A 21,382-nucleotide genomic window follows, 5' to 3' on the forward strand; every position below is an offset into this window, starting at 1 on the left:
AATCTCATTACTGGGTCTATACCCAAAGGAATATATATCCAAAAAGACAGATGCACCTGTATGTTCACTGCAGCACTATTCACAATAGCAAAGAGTAGAATCAACCCAGGTACCCATCAACAGTGGATTGGATAAAGAAAATGTGGTATATATACACCATGGAATACTATGCAGCCATAAAAAAGAACAAAATCATGTCCTTTGCAGCAACATGGATACAGCTGGAAACCATTATCCTAAGTGAACTAAGGCAGAAACAGAAAACCAAATACTGCATGTTCTTATAAGTGGGAGCTAAACATTGGATACACATGGACACAAAGATGGGAACAATAGACTCTGGGGAACAATAGACTCTGGGGAATACAAGAGTCGGGAGGCAGTTGGGGGAAAGGGTTGAAAAACTACCTATTGTGTATTGTGTACTTTGCTCACTACCTGGGTGACAGATTCATTTGTACTCCAAGCCTCAGCCTCACACACTATAGATGGGGTTTCACCATCTTGGCCAGCTGGCCAGGCTGGTCTCGAACTCCTGACCTCAGGCGATCTCCTGGCCTCGGCCTCCCAAAGTGTTGGGATTACAGGCGTGGGCCACCGCGCCTGGCCTCAGTTTTTGTTTTTGTTTTTTGTTTTTTGAGACGGAGTCTCGCTCTGTCCCCTAGGCTGGAGTGCAGTGGTGCAATTTCGGCTCACTGCAAGCTCCGCCTCCCGGGTTCATGCCATTCTCCTGCCTCAGCCTCCCGAGTAACTGGGATTACAGGCGCCCGCCACCACGCCCGGCTATTTTTGTATTTTTAGTAGAGACGGGGTTTCACCGTGTTAGCCAGGATGGTCTCGATCTCCTAACCTCGTGGTCAGCCCACCTCGGCCTCCCAAAGTGCTGGGATTACAGGCGTGAGCCATAGCGCCCGGCCTGGTCTGTCTCAGTGTTAAAACGGAAAGTCCTGCATCCCAAGAAAACCTCTAGTCCGGGCAAACCTAGGTGGGTCGCTCTAGGATGGAATTAGGATTTCCAGTGGTCTCGGACAGAAGGGCGACCTCTCCCTTGAGTTACGAAGGAAGGCGGAGAGATGAAGGGCAGGATTAAATAAACAAGTGTGCGGGCTTTGGAGCCAGGGCAAAGCTCTGCCTCTTAGCTGTGTGATCTTGAAATTATTTAATCACTCAGATTGAGTTTCCTGTAACCTGGGGATAATTAAACAAGAATGAGCCGTGTGAAAGTGCCTATCCAACTGTAGTAGGCTCGCAGCAAGAGTTTAAATCGTTTTTATTCATCTCCGGTCCTAACTTTTGCCGCTGTTCTGTGTTCCACTCATCTATCATCTTTAGTTTCTCTGCTTGATTTGTTCCTGCTTTGTTCTCTCTGGTCCCTCTCCGGTCGCTCCTGCCACTCACGTTGAGTACCATCCACCACTAGAGGGCAGAATAGAACAAACTAAGATGGGTGCCCCTCTAGCTCTCTACGGCGTCTGCTCGCCGAGCCCCTCAAAGGAGGCGGGGATTCCATCATGTGACCGGGGTGCCGGGCGCCGGCGCAGGCGCGGTTGCTGCGCCGTCGTCGCCGGGCGCCGTGGCTCGCGCTGTTTTACTTTCTCGACGCTTGAGGCGGACGCTGGGGGGTCCTGCGGCTTTCCCTCCTGCCGCTGGGGACTGCAGGCTAAGGCCATGTCCCGAAAGCAGGCGGCGAAGAGCCGGCCGGGCAGCGGCAGCCGGAAAGCCGAGGCCGAGCGCAAGCGGGACGAGCGGGCGGCGCGCCGGGCCCTGGCCAAGGAGCGGCGGAACCGGCCGGAGTCCGGCGGCGGCGGCGGCTGCGAGGAGGAGTTCGTCAGCTTCGCCAACCAGCTGCAGGCCCTGGGGCTGAAGCTGCGGGAGGTGCCGGGGGACGGGTGAGGCGGGCCGGCAGCGAGGGAGGCGGCGCCGGGGGACGCGCCTGGCTCGGCCTGGCGACCGTTGCCCGCTCGCGTCCATCCATTCATTCGGGCGTCCCGGGCGCCTCCCGCGAGCCAGCCACGCTCCGAGTGCAGGGCGTCCAGCTGCGAGCTAGGCGGACAAGCCCCTCGCCCCGAGACGCTCGCGGGGATCCCAAAGGGTCCTAATCATGGCAGACGCCGCGAGCGAAATAGAAAGTGGGTCCTGAGACCGTATATGGGAGCAGGGCCACTGGATTGTGGCCAGGAAGGGCTGTCTGAAAGGTGATATTTAAGCTGAGTTCTGAAGGAATGAGATGGAGCCAGGCATTGGAAAAACAGTCATCATGACGATAAGACCAATCGAAGGAGTCTGAGTAAGCCCAACTTGGTAGAACGCTTTGCTTCCTTTGAGTCCTTGGTTGTTGGGTGGTGCCCCCATTTACATTTGTGAAATTAGGTCGCCTGTTTACTGAGCTGAAGGCAGCTTCTCTAATTCCTGCTTCCATGGGCCTCAGTTTCTCTGTAAGCAAAGGTGCTTACCCAAGCTTTCTTGGGACTTAGACTGAATCCAGGTCCAGCTTGCTTTAGGGAACGCGGAGGGGGAGAGAGGGGAGGAGGAAGAAAATTAGCTTCAAGAAAGGGGATATGGCTCCAGGAACATGGATGGAAGAAGGAAAAAGGGTCAGGAAGAGGGGAGAACAGTTAGGATCCCATTGCAGGGGCAGGTAAAAGGGGATCTGGTTGTCAGCTGTGTCACTTTGGAAGAGAGAGTGTTAGTAACAGCCTGGCTTTTGTTTTTTCCTCCCCGTATTTGAGTGCTCAAATCCTGCAGAGGGAAGACCAAAGTGAGATTAAAGACCATAAGGAATTGCCTTAGTTGATTATTATTGTTATTTTGTAGAGACGGTGATTTTGCTATGTCGCCCAGGCTGGTCTCGAACTCCTGGCTTCAAGCGATCCTCCTGCCTCGGCCTCCCAAAGTGCCAAGATTACAGGCATGAGCTACCACCCCCGGCCAGGAATTGCCTTAGATATTAACTGCAGAAGAAGGTGTTTTAAAAAATTTCACATTACATTGCAGCTTATTGATTAAGACTGTGAACTGGTCCTAATTTCCCTTTCCCACCGTTCCTGTATATGCTCATTGCTTCAGGCAAATTGGATTTCTTTTTGCTCACAAAGAGTTCACCACACTTTGCTGCGTTGCTGTTTTTGCTTAAGATGCAGTTGGAACTTGATTACATTTATTCACCATCATCTGGCAAAGTGCTTGGTACATGGAAGGCAGTCAGTGCATTTTTGCTGAATGAAATATAAAAATAATAGAGGGAGGTCAGCTAGCCTAAGCCTAAGCACAAGACACTGTTATAGAAACAAAAATACCAACTGAATACAGTGGAATTGGCATGGGACATGGGGGCTTTTCCTTGCAAATGATTGGATTGCTTGTGTCTGGTATACTGGGTGTGGTATTCTCAATGTCAGGGTGCCCAGGAAACTGAAGTACTCAATAGAAGGTTACTTAGGAGGAGGAATCAGCACAGGGAGTTGTAAACTCTTGAGGGGGCTTTCATAAGGTTATGGGAAACTTTGGGGGTACGACTTCTGCTCCCTATCCCCACACCCCCATACACACACAGCATACTTTTCAAGTTAATTCAGCACACCTTAAGTAGAGTGCTGGGAATATGTTGATGACTAAGATACTTAGGGACTTCGTAGCCTAAGGTAGAAACACGTAACAGTGGGTCTCAGCTTTTTTGGTCTTAAGATCTCTTGGCATTCTTAAAAATTACTGAGAAACACAAAGAACTTTATATGGGTTATAGCTATGAGTATTTACTATATTAGAAAGTAAAACAAAGTTTTAAAACACAAGAATACACACACATTCCATTAGCTGTCAGAGTGATGACGTCATGCATCAGGTAGCCTCTGGAAAACTCCACTGTGCACTTGTGAGAGAATGAGAATGAAAAAGGTACATTACATCTTAGTTTTGAACTCATGGATACCCTGAAAGCATATCAGAGACCTTCCCACATCTCCGGTCCCTTGAGTCACACTTTGAGAACAGATGATACAAATTATTAAAATATAGTTTGATATATTTTTAGTAACAGTGACTGATTATAATGGTACTATTGAGAAGGAAAAGGCTACTACTCTATGAATTGGCCAGGAAGTCCTTCTTGTTCATTCGGTAAATAGTCATTGGATACACTGCTAGATGCCTCTCAGAGGGTGTCATGCTCTGATTGGGTCATGAAGGACCAATAGGGGTACACCAAGAGAATGTTCCCATCTGAGGAGGAGTTTATACAGAGGCACAAGGACACGATGTTTTTGGGAGATCTACAGGTTGTTCAGGGTGACAGGTAGTGTAGGGCACAAGGGTAGAAGTAACGGGCAGTGAAGCTAGGCTCCAGAAACCAGCTTGACTGGAGTGCTCATATCTCTCTTCCAAGGTTCCTGTTCTTCGGACAGTGTTAGATAAAATGATCATATTTCCTCTTGTGTGGGCTTCATGGAGCTAACCACCTTCTGTTCACAAGTTCTTTACATGAGTTCCATTAGCTGGACTGTGGTTCAGCCCTCGTCAGTATCCTAGTCCTTTCGAATGTGGTGATGACAGACTTTATCACTGCAGGGGATGGTGTTTCCTGTGTATGTGATGGGTTGGCAGGTGTCAACAGATTCTTCTCCCCTCCCCCCCAAGACAGAGTCTTACTCGGCCACCCAGACTGGAGTGCAGTGGCACAGTCTCGGCTCACTGCAATCTCTGTCTCCTGGGTTCAAACAATTCTCCTGCCTCAGCCTTCTGAGTAGCTGGGATTACAGGCACCTGCTACCACAGCCAGCTAATTTGTTTGTGTTTTTAGTAGAGATGGTGTTTCACCATGTTGGCCAGGCTGGTCTCGAACTCCTGACCTCATGATCCACCCGCCTTGGCCTCCCAAAGTGCTGGAATTACAGGTGTGAGCCACCGCGCCTGGCCAACAGATTCTTTTATTAATGTTTATTAAGGACTCAGGGTGAAATACAGTGAAGTTAAAGACTATTAAAAAATAGTTGACATCTCTAGCGTTCCCTGTTTTCATTCAGATTTGATTACAATCTGGAGTAGCCTGATATAGTATCTATGAGCATGTTCATTGTTGGCAATATGGTACCTGTAGCATTCTGGAACCTGAGGGGGTTTAGGGATGAATTAGCCAATATCCTGTAATACAGCCTTTACATGGGTTGAGTCAGCTTAGTATAGATTAATCACGGAGCTACTTAGAGGGTTTTATAATGCTTCCTGGACCAGCTTCATATTTCGTGTGTTCTCTGGAAGGTGGACGCACATAAATTGGATTCATTTTTCAAAGCAAGCAAGAAATAGTTTAACCTTGATGTTTTCCTTAAAAACATGATTGGCTATAGTGTGAAAAGAATGTATAACTCTATGTATTAGGCAGTACAATATTAACATACCTCTGAACTATGTCTAGTTGTGTCTTACTAAATGTAGTTCTGAGTTACATTACTCATTAGCAGTGTTCTAAAATTGAAACATTGAAGAATCACTAATTTTAGCTATTTATCTTATTGCTAACAAGTAGTTTATTTTTTAGTTTTAGTTTTGTTTTTAATATTGCAGGATCATAGTAGTAGAAGGGCATTCACACATCATCTTGTCTATTGCCTGTGTCACCTGAACAGCAGTGCCATCTTTTGTGCCTCACTCCGTGGTTTTCAACTGGGTGCCATACTAGAATATCTGGGGAGGAACTTTTGAAACAATTCAGGGCCTGGGCTCTCCCCTAGATCAACTATATCAGAATCCTAGAGTGGGGCCTGGTTATTGATGTTTGTTAAAAAAAAATTTTACAGATGATTCTTATATGCATCCATAATTGAGAGTGACTGATTTAGAGTCTAGAGTCTCAACTAGTGTTTCTCAAACTTCAGCCTGCAACATAACCACCTGGACTGCTAGTGAAAACACCTGGAAGGGCTACATTGCTGGGCCCCAACCCCAGAATGCCTGATTGAGTAGGCCTGGGTGGGCCCCAGCATTTTCATTTCTAACAAGTGCCCAGGGGATGCTGATGCTCCTAGTCCGGGAACACACTTTGAGAATCAGTGATCTAGATCAGTGCTGTCCAGGGGAAATAGAATGTGAACCACATATGTGATTTAAAATTTTTCTGGTAACCACATTAAAAAGAAACAGGTGAAACTAATTTTAGTATATTTTATTTAAGCTATTATATCTAAAATATTACTATTTTGACATACAATTCAATATAAAAATTATTGATGATCTAATTTTTTTATTTTTTTTATTTTTTTTTTTTGGAGACAGAGTTCGCTGTTGTTGCCCAGGCTGGAGTGCAGTGGCACGATCTTGGCTCACCGCAGCCTCCGCCTCCCAGGTTCAAGCAATTCTCCTGCCTCAGCCTCCTGCGTAGCTTGGGATTACAGGATTACAGGCGTGCGCCACCATACCTGGCTAATTTTGTATTTTTAGTAGAGACAGGGTTTCTCCATGTTGGTCAGGCTGGTCTCAAACTGCTGACCTCAGGTGATCCGCCTGCCCTGGCCTCCCAAAGTGCTGGGATTACAGGCGTGAGCCACTGCACCCGGCTGATGATCTCTCATATTTTCTTATGACCTCTTCAGAATCTAGTATTTTACACTGATAGCACACCTCACTGTGGATTAGCCACATCAGGTGCTCAGTAGTCACATGCGGTTAGCAACCACTATTAAACAACACACATCTAGACAATTGCTGCGAATTGCTAGGTATAGAAATTGGCAGAATCCTGAGTCTATGTCGTCTACCTCCATAGAGCTAAGGTGAAATTACCTTTTATTTGCCAAAATCTATGTGGCTTCCAGGTTTTCATTTTATTATACAGGTATAATTTTAATTTCACATGACAGTTGGAGGTATTGATCATGTCCCCTGAGCCTTCTTTAGGCCAAACATCACTAGTAGTTCTTCATATTGTATTAAAGCCACATCATTTATCTGAATACGTCTCTCTTAAAATACAGTAGCTAGAATGGTACCCAGTACCCTATCTGTGGTCTGACCTCAAATAATAAAACCTTCTCCTTTTTCTGCGCATTTACTGTTATTACTGCAGCCTAGAGAGCACGTTAGGTTTTTTGGTGCGTGTGTTGCAATATTGTCTAATAGTAAATTATTGTGCACTCAAAACATTTGTGTGCTCTTGATGTGATTGGTTGTTTTTGTGAACTCAAATGCAAGACCTGCCATATATCCCTATAACACAGTGCTTCTCAAGCAGGGATGATTTTGCCCTCCAGGGGACTTTTGGCAATGTCTAGAGACATCTTTGTTTGTCACAACTGATGGGGAGGGAGGTAGTGATGTGCTACTGGCAGCTAATGGCAGAGGCCAAGTATTCTCCTAAACTTCCTACAGTGCACAGGACAGCCTCCCACAACAAAAAAATGATCCTGGAATGTCAATAGTGTGGAGATTGAGAAGTCCTGGTATAGGTAATGGTGAGAATGTGAACTCAGGAAGTGGCCCCGATCTCCTAGAGGCCCTTTGGGCAGCGGTGCTTTGTTCTCATGAGTTTCTTGAGTGCTCTTATTGGGCTCACCTAAGGAAACCCAGGTCACTGGAGTGTTTGTTCATTACCTTGTAATCCTGTCAGAAAAGGAAATGATTTGTCTATTTTGACTTGTTTTTGATGAGCTCAAAGTTTGGTAAGTATAGAAAAGCATATTAAAAAATGTAACAATTACTCTTAAATATTACTTTTCATTCTACTACCTAGGGGTAACTATGGCTATCATTTTGGTGTTGACATTCGAGTGAGAGCCACGTTATTTGGACTTGGATCCTGGGCTGACCACTTACTAGTTCTGTGACCTCGGGCGGGTTTCCCCTGAGGGATGGTAATAGGACCTATCTCAGAGTTGTGAGACACAACATGTTTAATACATATAAAGTGTTTAGAACAGTCCCTGGCACATTGTACGAACTATTTAAATGGTTGTTTCTGTGTGTTTTCTTGGCATATGTTTGTGTGTGTTTCTATGTCTGTGTATGTGTATAGCATACAGATGAACTTGATTGAGTTCATGTGGCATATACAGTTTTACACCTACTTTTTTGGAGAACATTTGCTCATGTTATTAAAAGTTCTTAGCAAACATGTAACTGTAGAATACCCTGAATTTTGGTACATTAAATGTAAAATAACTACATAAATTTGTGATACATCACATCTCTTAAACTAAATTCGAGAATAGGCTAATGGTGGCAGATGCTGATTAAGAAAAGTTTGAAGGAAAAGCTTGACATTTAAATTGTTTTATCGATTAACTTACTTTTCTTCATGGTTGAAAAAAGACTGCCATTGTCAGATTTTAGCAAAACACCTCAGTCTAGCCTATAGAACTCTATATTCCATTCCTTCTAGAATCTTGTCTTAGATTGTTGGAAAGCTTCTTGGTTTTTAATTTATAGAATCTGTCTTAATTCTCCCCTCCCCTGCAAAAAAAAAAAAGTGTATATTCTTATACATTAGAAGAGATTCCAGCCTTTCTATAGCTTTCTGTTGAAAATTCACTTTTCTGAGTTGAAAAACAAAACCCCCTTTTTTCCTACACATTTAGACATGAAATCTTTCTGAAAGTGATGAGTTTATACTTTGGAATTACAGTATCATAGTTTTTCATTTGGAAGAGTAAACAGTTGGGTGTAAAACTGGGCAACTGTTTGGCTTCAGAATTGTTTATTTCTGTAGTTTTAAGGATACCAGATTGTGTTTGTCTTGTTTGAGTCTCTGTGTGTCTAAGCCTCTGTGTTTGTGATAGTTTGGAATTTAGAAGCCTTTGAGGGGTTTGAAAGTAAAGATAACTCTTACAGTTTATTACCAGTATTTTAATTTTAGAGAAACAAAATATGGTGTTTAAAGTTTTCATTTGGCAGGAATAACAATGGCATCGTTGCTCCCTGGGTGCTAAGTGAGGAGGCAAGGAGGAAGTGTCTTTCCACAATGCAGCTGTTTGTTGTCCAAGTGCTTTCCTTCTCATGAATTTCTCCACTGTGTTCTTGGGACTCAAACAGAGTATTGTTCAGTTGTTAGTATCGGCAGCTTGACAAATTGCTATTTTTTGGGTACTATTTGTTAAATGGATGATTACTTAGCTGGGCAGCTGTAGTGGAACTTGTTTTAGAAAACAGGCTATAGATAGGACATGATTTTGGAAGAGGATCTGCAAATCATAGCCCTTAGGCATGGAATGGCCTGTAAGGTCTGGACCTTGTAGTCAGGTGGTTAGTGTATCACCAGCTCCACTTGTTGAAGCAGATGAGGCCCAGGGAAGTTTAGTGACTCCTGAGTCAGCCAGCTGGTACATGGGGAATAGAATCCTTGTTTGCTGCCTCTCAAGAAGGTAATATGGTTGAATATGCCCTCGTGCTGTCCCCCGTGGTCTTGGAAGAATCCTGGACTATTAGAGTTGAGTCTTTACCTCTGTGTGCACAAAATATTTCCATGGATGATCTGGCATGAAGCATCATTGTTTTAGACGAACTAAGTTCATTTTTGAAAGGTCTTGACTCATGTTGTTGTTTTTACAGTAATTGCTTGTTCAGAGCTCTTGGTGATCAATTGGAGGGACACTCACGAAATCATCTCAAGCACAGACAGGAGACAGTGGACTACATGATAAAGCAGCGGGAAGATTTTGAACCCTTTGTAGAAGACGACATTCCTTTTGAGAAGCATGGTAGGTTCACTGTGGGACATTGGGTCCTTCAGGAGTAATGCATTGGGTAATTAAGTCCACTGGCATCCTCCCCCCTCCCAGCCAAGGGTTTGGTTATATAAATCACGACATTCATTTATTCAACAAATATTTGTTTGCATACTTGGTTATCGGCAGCATGCCAGGTAGTTGGGGATCAGTAGGATCAGTAGGGTTTAGCTGTATATGCCCTTAATAAACATGATGATGTTAATTGACCTGAAAAGCGATTAATGACTTCTTACTCTGTGGGGTGGGAAAAGCAGGCTATAACATAGCTTGTATAGGTTGATCCTATTTTTAAAAGGTATACAGACACAGTAGGAAAAGTCTGGAAAGATACTAACATTTTGTTTGTTAATTCTTAGCTTCACTTATTTTTTGGAAATTACTCATTCTCTTTAAACTTCTATAGAAGGGAGATAATAATAGCATCTATCTCATAGGGTTTTTGGTGAAGATTAAATTAAATAACAAAATTAAAATAAGCCCTTAGTAAGCGTTAGCCATCTGGGGATGGTGGGACTATGGTATTTTAAATTATCTTCTGTAGACTTTTTCTGACTTTTAGATGATCATGTATTACTTTTAAAATTAGAAAAACCAATAAAATCATGTTAATTTCTCACCCAAACCCCAAACACAATCTGTTTTCTTTGAGGCAAGTCAGTTAGTGATTTTAATTGGTTCCTATTTAATAGGCATAGATCTTATAGAAAATGCATATGAACTTGTAAACTTTAATTTCAACAAATATTTACTGAGGATCTACTGTGCTCACTGCTTATATGTCTTACAAATGGCATTTTCATCACAGGGCTTATAGTCTTTTCTGTCTATTATCAGGAAAGAGAATTGATCCTTTGTTTTAGAGAGCTAACTCTGGAGGCCATGCCGAGAACGGATGGGGAGAGAGACTGATAAAGGAGACTGGTTAGAAGGTCTCCACACTGGCCAGATGAGAGTAGAGGAGGTCTCCATCAAGGTAGCTACTGAGGATAATGAGTAAGGCCCAAACCAAGCCACACTTTGACAGTGTAATTGACAGGACACATTGGAGGTGAGGAGGGCAGAGGGAGGAGACAAGAGTGATTCTGAAGTTTCTGCTTAGGGAATGGGTAGTTGGCTGTACCATTAGCAAGAGAGAGGGCAGCAGGAGGGGGACATTTGGGAGAAAAGGTATCAGTGATCCCAAAGTGTTTCCCATTCCTTACTAGGAAAGAACTTACTCAGTAGGCACCAGACACAGAGCAACAAAACTTCCCATGGGTGATTTGTACCAATCACTGAGTTCAGATGGTCCCTCTTCCTGGGATTACTTTTTGGCTAGCAGATAGGCATAGTTTACTGGATAGTCATCAGTTGACAAATTAAATGTATGTATATGGGACAAATTTTGCAGTTTAATGCTGTACGAAATGAATTGTGTCATCCAATGAAAACATCATTTTGGATGAAACGGGTTTTTAGTTTGTGATGTGAAACTCCACTTTGAACATTGTCAGTGAAGATCACATGGTGGATTTGGGGCTGTTACAGGATAGGGAACTCAAATCTTTGGTTGCCAATGTGATAGTCACTTTAGATGAACAGTGGAAAGGTGTTTTCTTGAAATGTCACTATGCATGCCTGTTGCTTGGAGCTGCTTAAGAATTTGAGCATCACAGAAGTAAGAAGTCACTTTGACGGTCAGAGCAGAAATGAAAAGAAACCTGGAAGTCTGCACATTCTCTTTGTGTGTCAGTTGAAGGCTTGGCTTGTTACATTGATGAGTCTTGAGTCATAGTTACCTGTTTTTAATGTCAGTGTGCTGCCCACCTTGTTGTACTGTGAGCTTCTCAAGGGCAGGGACTGTGTGTCTTTGTTTTGCGGTATGGCAGTGCCTGGCATCTGGTAGACATTCATAAAGTATTTGTTGAGTGAATAAATGAATGGTTCACTATACTATTAAGGACCTGGTCACCCTTGCATCTGGCTGTATCTTTAGGATTATTCTTTTCTTTTAGACTGTGGCTTCAGAGAATCAGCAACATCTTTCCCCCAACTGTACAAGTATCCAGATCAGAACCTGAGTGTTCTTAATGCTTATCTTCCTCCCTTCTCATACCCGTTCATTACATGTTACCACTCTACCTCAGCAGTTTCTTTCACTGCTATTACCCCGTAAAATCAGACCTCTGTGGCCATTTGCTTGGATTTCTTCCATACTGTTTGGTATCATTGTCTCTTGATTCCCTCAGTCTGTTTTCTATATAACAGCCAGAGTGGGATCTAAATATGTTTTTCCTCTGTCTGAAAGCTGTTGGTGACTCATCTGTTGACCTCAGTATAGAGCCCAGTTCTTCATGATCTGGGATTTTCTTATTTCTCTGTCCTCATCTCTTGCCATTCCCCCCAACATTTTCCACCTCTCCATCTCAGCATCCTCAGTTCCTGCCATACTAGAGTTCTCTCTCTCTCTGGTCTGTCTCTCCTCTTCTTAGAACACCATCCATTTCTCCTGTCTTAACTCCTCCTTGTCCTTTGGGTATTAGCTTAGTTGTCTCAGTTGAGAAGCTCCTCTGATACACCTTACCTCCTGCTCCTCAATTCCACGTTGGCTTATGTTTACCACTTGGAGTTAGCCAAACTGCAGGGTTCGAGAACACAGTCCTTGCATGACTTCCCTCAACTTTTGGTACCATCTACAAGTTAGGGTCTCCCAGAACCTCCCTTAGGTTCCATAATATGGTAGTAGGACTCACAGAACTCACTGAAAGCTATCATGCTAACAGTTACGGTTTGTTACAGGGAAAGGATACAGATCAATACTACTAGCCAAAGGAAGAGATGCATAGGGCAGTCTGGAAAGGTTCCAGACACGAAGCTTCTGTTGTCCTCAGGGCATATTCTCCTCATGGCATCTGTGTGTGACAGTACACATAGAATATTGTCACCTGGGGAAGCTTACCCTAACTTTGGTGTCCAGAGGTTTTTGTTTTGTTTTGTTTTGTTTTGCTTATTGATTTATTGCATGTCTAAGTGGTTGAACTCAGTCTCCCCTCTCACCCTATCACCACCACAAAGGTCTGATGCCAGATGTGGTGGAGAGGCCCATCATGAATAACAGATACCCAACCTTTGGGAATTCCAGAGGTTTAGAAGTGACCTCCCAGGAGCCCAGGATAAAGGCCAGACCTTTCTTTGGGCAAGGCCAAATTCTTACTGCACATGCCCTTCCTGAAGCACTTGTGCATCATTAGTGCCTATCTTGTTTGCCCCTCACTGGTTGCGAACTCCACGAGGGCAAATTGATGGAGTGGCTGAGAGCCAGGACCTTGGCATTGGGCTGCCTAGGTGAAACCTCAGCTCCACTGTGTACCAGCTCTTTGACCTTGGCACAGTTTTCAGCTATTCTGCATCTGAGTTTCCTCATGTATAAAATGGTTTGTATAATAGTACTTGTCTATGAGATGTGATTAGATCAGTGCTTGACACATAATAACCATTCACTAATGCAAGCTGCTAAGATTACTGTGTTTATTGTTATGTTTCCAGTGCCTTTTATTGAGTTAGCATATTGGAAGTAATCAGTAAACATTTATTGCAGAAGAAATAAATGGATCTTTGCTTTATGAATGACTAGTGTTCTTCTGAGTAGCAGTCTTGTATTGTTCAACTAGCTAAATTCCTAGACTCTACAAAGTTAATGGACTTTTCAGATATATATCGTTGTTTCTCATTATTTGGAACTCAGTAAATACCAAAGCATGTTTGCATTTGGATTTTTCCACTATAAAGACGTCATTTTTCTTTCCTATTTCCATGCAGTGGCCAGTTTGGCAAAGCCTGGTACTTTTGCTGGCAATGATGCAATTGTAGCCTTTGCAAGAAATCATCAGTTGAATGTAGTGATTCATCAACTTAATGCCCCTTTGTGGCAGGTAGGTCACCTATTTAAACATTTATCTTAAGCTCTTATTTCTAAATCAGCTTTGGGAATATCCGAAGATGATGGGGCTTGACCTGTGAACATTGAATTATGCAGAGTAACTTGGACTGCGAGCCTAACCAGAGACAAAAATCTTGTGGTGGCCCAGAAGTAATCCCTGTGCTATGTACAAATGGAGTCCAGAGTATAATTTAGAAATCTTTTAAAATGCTGTAAATATTCAACAGTCAGCTAATTGGGCAGGTTGGGGACAGAGAACCTAGTGTGGAAACACACAGGCTGTCACCCCCCTAAAGTCAGAGTGCTGCCTGTTGCCTTGTACCTCAGCTCCTAAAGACTGAGCATGTGGTTTCTGTTAATTCCCCACCCACCCTGCCCTGCTCCACCACTCCCCCATTTCTCACTTTTTCTAATTAAAAAGTTAAAATACAGTACTTGTAGAAAAGTTAGAAAATTGAAAAAGCTCCTAAAAGGAAAAGAATTTTATTAAAAATTACATTTAAAATTTTATTGAATCACCCAGAGAGAGGTTATTGCGGTTAATGTTTTAGTGAGTATTCCTGTCATTCACACACACTTGGCTATAAAAACATTGATACATAACTGGAAAGGAACATAGCACAATGTTTTTACACACTTTTAAAACACATACACACATGTATCCATATCCACATATATACGGACACTTCTGTGGTATTAGCATAAAGGTAACAGTGCCCTTTTTTTCATATGACACCTGCATATATTCCTTTGTAAATTGCTCAGTCATAGCCTTTGCTGATTAAAAATAGGTTTATAGGGATATAATTTACATGTAGCAAACTTCATCCTTTTCCAAGTGTACAGTTCTATGTGTTTTGACAAACACAGTCATGTAACCACCACTACTATCAACACATAGACTAGTCTACTCTGGGAAAAGTTACTTCCAGGCTCTTTGTACTTTGTAATCACTGGCCCCCTCCCCCAATACCCAGCCTCTTGTAGCACATTCTCTGATTTGTCCTTATAGTTTTGCCTTTCCAGAATGTCATATTAAAGAATGCAGCCTTTTGTCCCTGGCACAGTGTCCTTTTAACAAAATTATGCTACAACAAAATAAGCTAGTCCAGGGATGGTGAGAAATTTTACCTTATGGGGATAGAAGGAGCAGGAGTGAAACAGTATCTGCTTGTGTTCTTTGGGGCAGTGTTGCGGATGTCCCAACAGCAGGGTACCAGATAGAGCTATCATATTTTCCATGGGGCTCTGTTTTCCAAGGGTGATGTTTAGCAAGAATACTGGTTACCCCTTTGTTCTGTTTTTTTGTCGTTAAACTTACACTGTTTTGCAGAAGTTAACAAAATCATTTGAATACGCAGCATAATGACCCTCACCTTGAAGGAGAATACTCAGTACCAACTCAGTAATCAGCTTTCCTTTTCCTCCATTGATGACTTTTTTCCCAAAGTTTCTTAGTTACCTAGGTAGTTGTGGAAGACATTTCTGCATAGGTAAATTTTTTTTTGGATTTATTTCTGTAGTGTTCTCTTTCATAAATTCCTGAGCATTGAAAGTACATCTTTTTAAAATAAATTTACTAATATTTCCATTGGATCCCCCATGTCTTCCTACCCCAATGAAGCATCTTATAAAATTTAAGAACTGAAACTGCATTGGTTGCTACTGTCATGGTTATGAGCTCTTTCATTAATAAAGAGTAGGCTTATACTCACACCATGGAGATACTGAAACCTACATTTTTTTTCTGGTTATAATTGGAATATGTGCTCCTGTGAACAATCTAGATGTGTGTAACATAGAATGTGAAAGTCCTCTGTAATCTGCCCGTGAAAGTCACGGTTAACAATTTGGTGAATATTCTTCCAGTTAGGTTTTCTATTCATAATGTATATATATTATTATTATTAGGTAGGTACGTGCTTTAGGGATTATGTCAAAGATTCTGATAAACTGTTTACTTTCCCATTGCTCTTCCTGGGAGACAAATGGTGCTCTCTATTTTGTATGTGTCTAAACCAGACTCTCTGCACTTGAGATCTGCGTATTCTACTGGAAAAGGTTCCAAGCTACTGACATCTAGACTTGTCTGGTTCCTGTTTGTTCCATGGTTTTTGCTTTGTTTTTAGACCGTGGATACTGTTTAAAGTAAGGGTAGTATCTTATTACGTGTGACTTTCAGTAAAAAGAATGTGCTGATGTTTTGGAATTTAAACAAAGGAACCATTACTGGGCTTTCTAAGGGACAAAGTTAGAATGAGAGTTTCTGTGGAGGTGGCAAGTTTTATTTGGGGTATGCCCAGACCTTAGGGCTTCTGTACTGCACAACTCTAGGGAGCCCCATTCTTGTGCTGTGTGTCAGGGGTGTAGTTCACATAGAATACCTTGTGGGTGGTGCCTACAGGGTTGAGCGGTGCAGGCCGTACTACTTTATGTAATTTTGTTTTGAAGTTGACGTAGGTAGGAGATTTGGGTTTGTTGTTGATAATGTTTCTCATTTAGGTGGTTAACAGAAAATGCTATTTTCGTTTTAACGAAAGGGGTGGATTTACCTTGAAGCTAATGAAACATCAGGCCACTCATTTGTAGGACACCCTTTCTAGGTCTTGGGAGAGGTTCTACCAGTTTTATATTTATAATTTTGCATTTTTTTTTCCTCAAAGAGAGCATTCAAATAGGGCTTCAAGCTCAACAAATCTGGATCTGCCCCTGGGCCTTTCCCTTGAAAGGGGCTTGTGCATTAGAGGGGCTCAGAGGTAATACAGCCTCTGAAGCTTAAGCTTATTTAACTTCATCACAAGTCTGCCCCTGGTTTTTGAATTTCTTACATGGATTTATTTCCATGGAGTTACATATTAAATAAGCATAAAGGAGCATACACGCGTAGGAAGGAGGTAGTTTGGAAATTGCTTGTGACATATCCCAGGTGTGTTCCCAATTAGTGTCTGCATAGACCTGCTGACTGGGCTTCCTCAGCAGTCCAGGTGGGTGTTTCTCTCCAGAAGCTGACAGTGTTCAGGTCCTCACTGGCACGGCCCCTTCTTTTGTCTACAGATTCGTGGTACAGATAAAAGCAGCGTGAGGGAGTTACACATCGCATATCGGTATGGAGAGCACTACGACAGTGTTCGGAGGATCAATGATAACTCAGAGGCACCTGCACATCTCCAGACGGATGTGAGTGAGGCCTCGGTTTTCTCCCGTATTCCCAGCCCTACAGGAAACAGGTCGAGAGCTGTATATCTGGCGCTAAAAACCAGTGATGTTTTTGTGGAAAGTTGGCATTAAGAATCTGTGGGCCTGATTTTAAAAATATTTTTTATTTCTTAGTTTAGGTGAGAGTGATAGATAAAATTGCTTATTACTATTTTGCTTTTTCTGATAGTTGATAGGATTGTGTGTGTGTAAGATACATGGAATTTTAAAATTATTTTTATGTTTTAAAATCAACCCACACCTTTTTTTTTTTTTTTAATTGGAGATGGAGTTTCGCTCTTGTTGCCGAGGCTGGAGTGCAGTGGCGCGATCTCGGCTCACCTAACCTCCGCCTCCCGGGTTCAAGCGATTCTCCTGCCTCAGCCTCCCGAGTAGCTGGGATTACAGGCATGTGCCACCATGCCCAGCTAATTTTGTATTTTTAGTAGAGACGAGGTTTCTCCATGTTGGTCAGGCTGGTCTCAAGCTCCTGACCTCAGGTGATCTGCCCACCTTGGCCTCCCAAACTGCTGGGATTACAGGGGTGAGCCACCGCGCCCGGCCTAACCCATGCTTCTTATCTGAAATCTGAAAACTATAGTAAAGGTAAAGAAGAAAATAAAAAGTATGTAAAGTCAACTCAGCTACCTGAATGTAAATTTTGTTACTGTTTTGGTAGATTTCCTTTCATTTAATGCATTAAAACATGGCTGAGATTTTATTTATATAGCTTTGTTTCCTGTTTTTAAAAATTAACATCATTGGCCGGTATGGTGGCTCACGCCTGTAATCCCAGCACTTTGGGAGGCCAAGGCGGGCGGATCACCTGAGGTCGGGAGTTCAAGACCAGCCCGACCAACACGGAGAAACTCCGTCTCTACTAAAAATACAAAATTAGCCGGGTGTGGTGGCACACGCCTGTAATCCCAGCTACTCGGGAGGCTGAGGCAGGAGAATCACTTGTACCCGGGAGGTGGAGGTTGCGGTGAGTTGAGATCGCACCATTGCATTCCAGCCTGGAGAACGAAACTCCCATCTCAAAAAAAAAAAAAAAAAATCATTTCATAAACCTTTTTTCCTGTTTTACACATTATCCAAAACCATTGTTTTTTAAACAGTTCTATTTATTTTTTGAGATAAGGTCTCGCTCTGTTGCTCAGGCTGGAGTGCAGTGGCACCATCACGGCTCACAGCAGGCTTGTCTACGTGGACTTCAGCGATCCTCCCACCTCGGCCTCATGAGTAGCTAGGACTACAGGTGTGCACCACCATGCTTCATTAATTTTTTAATTTTTTGTAGAGATGAAGTTTCACTATGTTGCCCAGGCTGCCCTCCGGCTCCTGGGCTCAAGTGATCCTCCTGCCTTGGCCTTCCAACATGTTGGGATTACAGGTGTGAGCCATGGTGCCTGGCAATTTTAATTCTTGAATAGCTCATATTTCTCCATGGATTAGAATTCAAAATACGTAATGGGATATATAGTCAAAGTCACTCTCCTACCCTTGTACTTCAGCTGCACGGTTTTCCCTGGATGCAATCAGTGGTATTAGTATATCATAAAATCTCCTATGGTTTACATATCAAGCAAATATATGTATATGTGCACATATTCCACTTTTGCCATTTTTACACTCTTGCCACCACTAGTTGTAGCATCCTACACATACTACACATCCCACACGTACATCCTGCACTGTGCTTTTTAAATTTAACGTGTCTTGGGATTTAATTCATGGTAGTACATAAGGAACTTCCTGTATCCTTTTTAAAGGCTGCGTAGTGTTCTGTTCTGTAGATGCATTATATTTTTGACCAGTCACTTACTGATGGACTTTTAGGTGGTTTCTAACCCTTTGCTATTACAAGCAACATGCAGTACCTTTTATGTACCTCATTTCACTCATGTGTCTGTGGGACACATTCCTAGAAGGTCCTTGCCACATCAGAGGATGTCGATAAGTGTATTGTCAAATTACGTTCTAACAAGATTTCACCAGTTTAAACTCCCACCTGCAATATGTGGCTCTTTTCCTGCACGGTGCACTTCGTCAACATAGTGTTACCAAATTTTTAAATCCTTTTCATTGTTAGGGGAAAAATTGTTTACTTAACCTAGTTTTAATTTGCATTTCTCTTATTTATGCATCTTTTCCTGTGTTTAAGACATATTTCTATTTTTTGTAAATGGTATTCATTTTCTTTCCCCATTTTTTTCCCCTATTAAGTTGCCTTAATGATTTTGGGGAGCTTTTTATGTATTAGGGAAATTAGCCTCTGTCTGTGATATGAGTTGCAAATAGTTTTTCGCACTCTGTCATTTGATTTTTTGTTCTTTCTCCTGTGGTCTTTGCTATGAAAGAATTTTAGATTTTTACATGGTTAAATTTGTTGCGATTTTCTTATATGCCTTTTGGATTTTGGGTCATAACTAGGAAAGTTTTTCCCACTCTGAGGTTAAAAAGAATTCTCCCATAGTTTAGAATAGTACTTTCATAGTTTCACTTTATTTATTTATTTATTTTTTGAGACTGGGTCTCACTCTGTCGCCCAGGCTGGAGTGCAGTGCTATGATCATGTTTCACTGCAGCCTCAACCTCCCAGGCTCAAGCGATCCTCCTGAGTAGCTGGGACCACAGCTGTGTACCACTATGCCTGGCCAGTTTTTTATTTTTTGTAGAGATAGGGTCTCACTTTGTTGCCCAGGCTGGTCTTGAACTCCTGGACTCAAGCAACCCTCCTGCCTTGACCACCCAAAGTGTTGAGATTACAGATGTGAGCTACTGACCCAGCTCATAGTTTGACTTAAAAAAAAATTAAATCTTGGCTTCATTTGAAATTTATTCATATAAGGGTATGAGGCTATGGATCCAACTTTATATTTCCCTTGTGATTACCTAGTTGTACCCAAATCATTGATTAATTATACATCTTTCCTCCACTGATTTAAAATGCCACTTTCTTTCCATATACTAAATTCCCATATGTATTTGTGTCTATTCCTAGACATTTGGTTCTGGTCCACTGATCTCCCTGTTCACATGTTGATGCCTCATTGTTTCAGTTGGTATATTTTAAAATCTGGTAGGATTTTTCACTCATAATTAATTTTCTTTTTATAAGTTTCCTTATATGTTCTTGTCTTTTCTTAAAAAAACAAAATGAATGTTAGAATCAATGTGTCTAGTTCAAAGGAAATCCTATTGAGGTTTTTTTTTTTTTTTTTGAGATAGAGTCTTGCTCTGTTGCCCAGGTTGGAGTGCAGTGGTACAACCTCTGCCTCCTGGGTTCAAGCGATTCTCCTGCCTCAGCCTCCTGAGTAGCTGGGATTACAGGCGCTCGCCACTACCCTCGGCTAATGTTTGTATTTTTAGTAGAGACGGGGTTTCACCATGTTGGCCAGGCTGGTCTTGAACTCCTGACCTCAAGTGATCTGCTTACCTTGGTCTCCCAAAGTGCTGGGGTTGCAGGCGTGAGCCACCGTGCCTGGCCCCATTGAGTTTTTAAAAATTGGAATCTCATTAAATTAATGGAGTAATTTAAGGAAAAGCTGACATCTTTTTGATGTTGAGCCTTCTATTATTTAATTGACTTCGTGATCCATATGAACATTTTATTCATATAGATCTTGCCCACTTTTTGTTGAGTTTATTCTTAGGAGGTGTTTTGTGTTTTTTGTGTCTATTGTAAAGAGATCTTTTATGTTTTCTAGTTGGTTATCATTTGTCTATGAGAGCTGTTAATAACAAAATGTTAATTACATACTTAGGTATCCCACAGAACCCCTCTTTTTTTAAAAGTTAAGGCAAAATTCACATAACATAAAATTAATCATTTAAAAATATATAGTCCAGTGGTACTCAGTACATCTGCAGTGTTTGTTGTACAACCACTTCTTCTGTCTAGTCCCAAAATATTTTCATCATCCCAAAAGAAAACCTCATACCCATTAAGCAGTGACTCCCAATTCCCCCTCTCCCCTAGCAATCACCAATCTGCCTTTCTTCTCTATGAATTTGCCTATTCTGGACATTTTATGTAAATGGAATTATATGTGACTTTTTCTTTGTGGCTTCTTTCCCTCAGTATAATGTTTTTGAGAGTCATTCATGGTGTAGCATGTATCAGTACTTCATTCTTTTTTATGGCTGAATAATATTCCATTGTTTGGAGAGATGATTTTTTTGTGCACCCATTCATCTGTTAATGAGCGTTTAGGTTGTTCCCACCTTTTGGCTATTGAGAATAGTGCTGCTGTGAGTATATGTGTACAGTATTTTTACAAACACCTATTTTCAGTCTTTTTGGATATACCTTGGAGTGGAATTGCTGAGTCATATGATAAACCTAAATTTAACATTTTGAGGAACTGCCAAACTGTTTTCCACAGCAGCTGTACTGTTTTACTTGCCACCGGTAATAAGGCTCTGCTTTCTCTTCATCCTCTCTAACATTTGTAGTTTTTTTCTTAAATGGTCATCCTAGTTAGTATCTTAAAGTTTTTTTTCTTTTTTTTTGAGATGGAGTCTTGCTCTGTCTCCCAGGCTGGAGTGCAGT

At 42.0% G+C, this 21,382-nt stretch overlaps 1 protein-coding gene across 2 annotated transcripts in view; it reads left to right on the forward strand.

The window, feature by feature from the left end:
* Positions 1–1,555: 1,555 nt before the first annotated feature.
* Positions 1,556–21,382, forward strand: part of OTUD3 (OTU deubiquitinase 3) — a 30,554-nt gene continuing 10,727 nt past the window's right edge. For both annotated transcript variants that reach the window (XM_003271730.4, XM_030805704.1), the window contains exons 1-4: positions 1,556–1,889; positions 9,535–9,683; positions 13,512–13,624; positions 16,687–16,809. In XM_003271730.4, the coding sequence (XP_003271778.3) occupies positions 1,669–1,889; positions 9,535–9,683; positions 13,512–13,624; positions 16,687–16,809 (606 nt within the window). In that variant the 5' untranslated portion in view covers positions 1,556–1,668. The remainder of the gene's footprint in view (positions 1,890–9,534; positions 9,684–13,511; positions 13,625–16,686; positions 16,810–21,382) is intronic.

This window comes from Nomascus leucogenys, chromosome 24 (genome assembly GCF_006542625.1).
Source record: "Nomascus leucogenys isolate Asia chromosome 24, Asia_NLE_v1, whole genome shotgun sequence".
Lineage (NCBI taxonomy): Eukaryota > Metazoa > Chordata > Mammalia > Primates > Hylobatidae > Nomascus > Nomascus leucogenys.